The following is an 8358-nucleotide window of genomic DNA, read 5'->3' as shown; positions in this document are numbered from 1 at the left end:
AATAAAGTTGGGACTTCTACCACTGGTCGTTATAATGGGACGGTCTTTATAATGTGTGGTCGTTATAATGAGCGTCGACTGTACTTAGAAAGAGAAAAATGAGTGAAAACCCAAAAGTCACTTGTTACTATGTAAATTATCTTATGTTATGCAAGTAAACAGTAAAAGAAAAAATTAGTTCTCTCATGCATGAGTTCATAATCAAGTATTGAGCATTAATTTTTTTTTACTGTAAAATTTCTAATTGCTGAGCCAAAATTGAGTGGGAAATATTAATGGCTTTCACATTTCTAAAGTGAATTTCATTAGTAATAATTAAACTCGATTTAACAGAGCTTTATTCATAACATTAAAGATTTTGGTAATCTCAAAAGAACTGTGTTTACCAACCACCTTTAACAGACCTCCAATAAATAAAATATATGTGGTGCCTTGAAATTCAAATAAAACTCGCATTCAGGATAAATTTTAAATCCTTGCCAAGCACTTTTACACTGAATGTCAACTCTTACTTTCCCCATCAATTTCAAATTAGTAAAATATTTCAAATAATCCAAAATTTAAACTAATGAAAATATTTATAGAACTGAATACAGTAAAATAGAACATCATTAAACTAAAGAATTCAACAAGGAATAAGATTTATTTTACTATATGCTTCTTTTTATCCTTATTGTTTTTTCCTCAAAGCATCCTTACCGACAAATATGTCAGGAATGAAATAAAAAAAACTGCTATGCATATGACAAAGAGCCGCCTGCCTTGTCTAGTGGTCAGAGGAGTCTGCCTGCAATGACGAGTTCCTGGGATCGAATCCCGGCTCGGGCAAAAGATGAACTTTCCCTCTTCTGTCCTTGTCCTTTCGTTGTGTGAATGTGTTGCTACGCTGTGAATGGCTGCCTACCCTATAAACGGGTCCTTATTGCTTGAGTGTACTGTGGGAGTCGGACTTCACACCAAATTATGGTACAGTTGGAAAAGTGAAGCAGTGCACCCCGAATTGCCAGCCTGGCTAACACAAGACAACAACATCAACATATGACGAAGTGGAAGTTGAGAATCTGTCCATCTAAAGTCACTTAATAAGTGCATGATGATTGTTCACTCATGTACAAGCACAATGTCATCTATGGCATGAAAACTCATTCATGACTATGTTTTGTTGTTCAACAAATTTCCTTATATTTTCGAACATTTTTCAGGCTCAGAAAGATTTTTGCAATTGATCCAAACATATGTATGCAATACACAGTATCTGCCCTTAAACCAAGGCTAAGGCAAAACTATATGTAATATAAAAACAGCCTGGTTATGACATCCAGAGACTGCAGTTTCGTTCTTGTTACTGACTCGTCAGTCCGGAATGATCAATAACCGAGCTGGAGAAAGCTTGGTTATTGACCATTTCAAACTAATAAATCCACAACAAGGACAAAATTGCAGTCTCCAGATGTCATAACCGGGCATTGATAACAATGGAAAAGTTGAGGGGAATAAATATTGGTGTGAATAATTCAAGTTTGAATTCGAAAAAATGCACTGCATATTTATGTTTGTGTGTGTGTGCATCAGTGTAAAATTTAGTTGGCCTTGAGATTTCTACATAATTTTGTTTAGTCACAATAATAAATAAATAAAAATCCTTTGCAAAACCTCAATAAATATCCTTATTAATACAAGCTTAGCATCAAAACAATTTTTTAAACAATTAAAATGCTATAACATAATCTTCAAATAATTTCCTGTTAAGAGAGCAGCAGAAACAGCTATTTTTGTTAAAAGGATGTTAATTAGAATTAGGAAGAAAAAAGGGGGGGGGGGATTTTTATCAAAAAAAAAAGAAATTCACTAATGTTGAATGATCACATCTAAAGTCTATGATTTTGGACAAATTTATATGCAAGGGATACATGTAACTGCTACATTTCGAGTTCTTGTTGTAAATAGAAACAAATTATAAAAACAAAAGTAATAACAAAATGCTAAGAATAGTGTCTTTAAATTTTATTTCTTTTTGTTCAAAAGGAGTACACATGTCATAAAAAAATATGCAACCTACAAACAAACATTTGTTAATAGGTTCCATATAAATTTCCAAGATGCACGAAACCGGTAATTCAGTATAAATATTTATAAATTCCAGAAATATGGAAAAATGCGACATTTTAGATAAAATTCACATCAATAAAGAAAATAAATAGAATATACAAGGCTTATAGAAGCTGTAGTTTACACATCAAATAACAATAATCCAAAATCAGCAACTTAAAGTATAAAATATTTTTAATAGATAGGAATCTGCGACATATTTACAAAGCTCATTTAGCAAACTTTTAAAATGTTCTATAAAAAACTTCATAGGAAAATTAATTGAAAATTTAAGGGGGGGGAGGAACCTAATAATGTTTAGTACAAAAATGTTCTAGAAATACTGTTTAATGGTGCAATTAAATAATTATTTTGAAAGTAAAGAAATGCATTAATAATTTCAATAATACAATTTCCACTCCTTAGTGCATATAAAATGCTTACAGTTTGAAGAAAGAGCATTTTATTTTGATTTAAAAAACTTCACAAATATGCTTTAAAATTTGAAGTAAGTTGTCAAGCCTATCAATAATTCACTAACTGCATTTGGTAGAAAAACAATACATCAAAGCATATTTGATTTGTAGCAATTGTTGAAAATAACATTGATTTTATTTTATAATGCATTAAAATTTAAGTGAAATATGAAAAAAATAATAATTTTTGAAAAAAACTTAATTTTTTAATGCCTAAATGTGGATAAATAACAGTAGAGATTCATGTCCATAAAAAAGCAGGGAAAACAGAATATGCATCAAGATTCAGATGGAAGAACAATCATAATTTGAACAAATTTTAGAAAATATATTCAAAAAATCTTGACATGTCTTATAATCTACGCTTAAATCATTCTACAGGAACATCATTTGTTCTTTTACAATGCATTCTCATTTCATCATGAAGAAATGTTTAAGATAAAAGTTGATTTCGAGCATCCAAGGAGTACTTTAATCAAAAGATAGTTAACAAAAACAAAATATTTCACATGACTGCATAATAAACATTATTGTAAATTAATAATACATGAAATTTTAAAGAAACTGCCTTTAAAAGAAGTTTTAAGCAATTTAAAAATAATTGCAGGGAATAAAGTGATATTTAACACATAAAATACAAATGAAAAGTCAAAGTGAAAGATCAAGTATACAGACACATATATTGAAAAACTTTTGCAAAAGAGAATGCATCAACTTGTTCAAAGCTAAATTCAAAGATTTTTGAAAAAAAAAAAAAAAAATAATATTTAGATTAACATTTTAATTACTTCAAGTCTTTTCCAAAGACTTACCAAACTGGTTCATAAAGCCTAGCCATCTCAAACTCCATGTATGATGATGCTCCTTATTTGGTTTGGATGTAAAAATTAAAAAACATTTTATCAATATGACATCTTTTTTATTAACAAAATCAAGTATGATTTTTAAGGACTATGCAAAAGTGCTTTCCAACTACGTCAACATGATACATGTTTTTAGCGTAGAATCATACAAATATTTTAGAGACAAATTTGTTCTATTAAATCTCGCATTTTTGTACAAACTATCCTTGTGTATGCAAAGGTAAAAATTGCAGATTCACAAGGTTTTGTTTTTTTCGCCCCTCCTTTTTTCAAACTAAATACATGACTTTATTCAGAACAAAAATATAATACATTCAGATACATGCGTAAAGTTTTATCAATTCCCGTTGAAGTTCAATTTTATAAAATTTAATAATTCTTAATATCTGTCCTAAAAAAGAAACAAAATTAATAAACCTCAGTGCTAATGAATTCCTTTCAGCATTCAAATTACACAAAAAATGGATTATACTGCAATATAAATATAAAACGAGGTAAGATTTAGCAAAAACGAGCTAGTCAAGAATTATACTGTGATCAGTACAAATCTTTAGTTTCTCCATATTGTCTTCAATTAAGAAATTTTTTTAATGAATTTTCAGAAAAGCATTTTCAAACAGTTTTGATTTCAAATTCATAAGGATTCTGAGTATGAAAAAGAATCTTTCAATCATTGAGGAATTTTACTATCATTACAAGTTTTCCAGATTTTTCATGAAATTTTCCATTTAGACTTTAAATTAATTTTAATAAATATTTCCAACAATTTATGATTTTTGCATTAGAATATGAACTAAAAACAAGAGTATGAACGAAATACAATAAAATAAATTCAAATTAATTACAGAAAACAATAAATAACTATCACATTCAGAATATTATATCAAAAATAACAAAAAACTAGTATTTTAATGTCTTTACAAATCATTTGAAGAATAAAAGAAATAATTTCACATGTTTTCCTCAAACATAGAAAGTATTCAAACAATAAATATATATAAAACTTAAGAAATACAAACATATCCTTTAAATATCATTGCATGGCTTTTGATTTGTATGTAACAAGAGTATTTTGAAATAAATATGACTTACCTATGAAAACTAAATTTTTGCAAAGAAGTCATATGGATGTTTAGCACTTAAAAAATACAAAATCCTTTCCAATAAATTGATAAGGATTTCAAAAATGCGTTAAAATAGTATTATCAAACATACAAGAGCATTAAAAATACAATTTTGCACCTCAAAATGACCATACTTTGCTGTTATCATGAAATAATGTTATAAAAGCAGAACATTAATTAGGAAGACATAAAACAGCTTAAAATCTTTACTAGTTATTTTAAAATGCACACATTTTCACATCTATATCAAATTTTTTTGAGGCTTTACTTAAAAAGAAATACTATCCGAAAAGAATACTCTTAACGTATTATGTTAATGCTTGTAAGCCAAATACAAAGTTTAAAGCATATTTAAATGAATAGTGTGACAGAAAAGCTTAGCACCAAATACAACTTATGTAAATCATCTCTTCAGCAAGTAATTCAAGAAATTTAAGAGTAAGGAGTAAAAATGACCAGATTTTTACTTCAAAAGAAATATTTTCGATCAACCCTCATAATCAAAAACACTACTGTTGATCTATATAAAAGGTGAATAATTAAAACATTAAATCAAAACAACATTATTCCAGATGACTCAATTTTAAACTACCTAGTTTTGAAACTTCACTTTTTACAAATTTGGTAAATATGTATATATACATATATTGATTGGTATATATATATATATTTTGTTATTAAAAGAACAGGAATGTATTAGAAACAAAACCTAAAATAAGCAACAATTTATTTTACTATTTTAAATTAAAAGTAAATGCTTCAATCCTCAATAAGAGCAATATCAAATTGTGTCAAGCTCTAAATGTGGATAAATTAAATAACATGAAAATTTAATTCATAAAAATAGAATGTTGAATTCTAAAGTAAATATACCCAAAACGAAAAAAATTACAAAAATACAAAACCATAATATACAGTATAAAAAGCTGGGAACAATATTTGCTTGAAAAATGGTGTTAATTCGAATCTATAGCATCAGTTCAAAAAAAAAAGAAAAGTATATATTCTTACATATCATGGAATCTTTAGTACATGCAAATTGCTTTGACTAGAAAACTAAATTCTATCAAAACCATGAAATGTATTGAAGCAATGAAGACAGCAAAAAGAAAAAAAAAGCATATAAGTTAAGCAAATTTGGTCATTTGGGAAAATTGTAGTTATGCATAAATTTTTCCATTCTAAAATTACCTGATGATTTTATGACATGAAAAAAGCTCATGAACAAATATGATGAATATTCATTTAATGGAGATATAACACAGGCAACATGCACAGCACGTAAGATTTAGCACTGGCTGGTACATAAACCAGCACTCATTGTGCAGAATGTTGTAGTCAAAATTTCATATATTTCAAGCCTCACAACATGGTATAATACATTAAATCATTAAAATATCATTGCTATTAAAGTGATATTCACTAATATTTCTTGTGTACAGTAAAGCATCATTCATACTTTTTTTTTTTTTTTTTGAGAGGGAGTGAGAGAGAGGGTTGGGAGAGTAGAGAGGATGGATTTTAAAAGTATATACATTGTAGCCAAGGAACTAAATTCATTTCAGAAATTTAACACTAAAATAGTCTACAAGATGATTCAAAACATTGATTCAATACAGTAATTTCTAAATATGAACATGGGGAGTGCAGCATGTTTTTCATTCATTAATAATAAAATTTGAAACATCTTTACCAAAAATTCATTTATGAGAATTGAGATTTTTTAATAGCTTTCAAATAACATTATTTTAAACATCTTACTAGATTTATAATAAAATATTCCTAATTTATTTTATAACTGTATGATTAAAAATTAAAACAATCACTCTACTAACAGAAAATATAAGTCAAACTGAAAAGATACAGATCTTTTATACATATGAAATAAAAATATTTAATATTAGTAAATTTGTTAAGTAAAAGTTTTGATCTTTCTTGAATTTTTTTTTTTTTTAACACAAGCATGGGAAAAAATTCATATGTATGTTAAGATTCTTATATGTTTGAAAAGAGCATGATAATGCTGTATATAAATTTCTGCACCATAAATAATAAAGTTGTAGTAGTCAATTGCAGTATAACATTTATATGCATTTTCTGGACGGCCCTTAAACAGAAGAATTATCAGAGCTTTACTATACATAAGAAAAATCCAGATTGTGCAAAAATAGCATCAAATGAAAATTCTAATGCATCATTTTTGAAAGGTTTCCCTTTTTTTCAATTTCTCCTTCTTTTAATAATTAAGAGCTTTATATTTATTTTTTTTGGACTAGTAAAACAAAGGATTTCACTTAAATATTAAATAAGCACATCACTATAACAACACAAGCTAACCACAAATATTTACCACACATACATGTGCAGCATATATTATATAAATATTACACATACATATATATATATAAATTATACATACAGGACTCGATATTGCCCAAAAAAAATCTTGCAATACAATTTATAATTACTTTTAAGTTTAAAAATTCCATTTGCTATTTTCTAAAAAGGCCATTCTGACACAATACTAATAAAAAATTATTTTGTCATAACTGAATTTAGCAAATTAAACTGCAAATAAAAATCTGAACAAGAATGCAAACTTAATATGCCATTGCCCGAGTTGTTTATAAATACTGTTGCAGAACTGCTAATGAAACATTATAAGGACAAAACATGAGTCAGTAAAATCAATTTAAAACGTTGGCCTGAAGCCAAAAGTGTGATTTTTTTTTTTAAATTCAAAACTCGATAGAAGTAATTAAAATCAATTTCAACACTAAAGAATAGCATAGGAAAATATTCATTCAAGTAAATTTTTAAAACAATCAGTACAGTTGATAAATTATGGAGAAAACCTAGCTTAATATTTTATAGCAACATTTAAAAATAAAGATTAAAGTGATTTTGCATCTCTTTATAAAATTTCAAGAAGATTAAAAATCAACAAACAAGTATTTACTTATGAAACATACTTAAATAAGGAATTTTAAACATTTGGTACATTTGAATATTTTCCTATTGAAAACCATTTTTTCTCGATGAGTCAAAACATAAATTAAAAGACTTAAAATCACATACTTGCTCAAAGTGGAGAGAAATTATTTCGAGTCCTGTGCGTGTGCAGGTGTGTGCGTGCGCATGTTATGCTTTGAATGCATGAGTACATAAATCTTCACACATACATTTTAGAATAATAAATTGATGCTTTCATATTGAGGACAAAGCAGAACACAATTGGACAATAAGCCGGGAAATTAATGCACTACTATTTGCATAAATTATGCAACACATATGCTATATTATGCATACTCACGCACACACAAACAAGAAGAATGTAGAAATGTCACAGAAAATAAATATGTTGTGCCAGAGCAAATTTATGCTTCAGTCTCCCCTCTTAAACGCAATCGTGCAAAATCTTCAAATATTAGGTCATCATCTCCATCATCCATGGCAGCATCCCTATAACACACGATAATACTTGTATGCTTAACATTTGGAAACAAATGCATAGCTGCCAACATTATCAACTTTAAAAATCTTACAAAGCATGCCGTGGCCGTATTTGTACACATTTTTTTAACCAACACACAACAAACCGTAAACTAAAAACATTATATTTTCAAATGTATTACTTGTAATTAATCAGCACCGAAAAAAAAAAGAAACAGAAAAAAAATTGGATTCACGAAAGAGAAACATAGGATTACAACAAGCAGTTAGTTTCAAAAAGGCAGGCCTGTGCATTTAAAAATTTAAGAATACAAATGTGCACTTTTAAAATATTGTCTAATATTTTTCTGTAGG

The 8358-nt window shown here is 27.6% G+C and overlaps 1 protein-coding gene across 1 annotated transcript in view; it reads right to left on the bottom strand.

Annotated features, from left to right (window-relative positions):
• Positions 1-5550: 5550 nt before the first annotated feature.
• LOC129231842 (beta-arrestin-1-like) overlaps positions 5551-8358 on the bottom strand; it is a 66319-nt gene continuing 63511 nt past the window's right edge. The window contains exon 13 of the mRNA XM_054866224.1: positions 5551-8013. Within this exon, the coding sequence (XP_054722199.1) occupies positions 7929-8013 (85 nt within the window). The 3' untranslated portion in view covers positions 5551-7928. The remainder of the gene's footprint in view (positions 8014-8358) is intronic.

This window comes from Uloborus diversus, chromosome 10 (genome assembly GCF_026930045.1).
Source record: "Uloborus diversus isolate 005 chromosome 10, Udiv.v.3.1, whole genome shotgun sequence".
Classification (NCBI taxonomy): domain Eukaryota; kingdom Metazoa; phylum Arthropoda; class Arachnida; order Araneae; family Uloboridae; genus Uloborus; species Uloborus diversus.
This window is presented reverse-complemented; position numbering and strand designations above follow the sequence as displayed.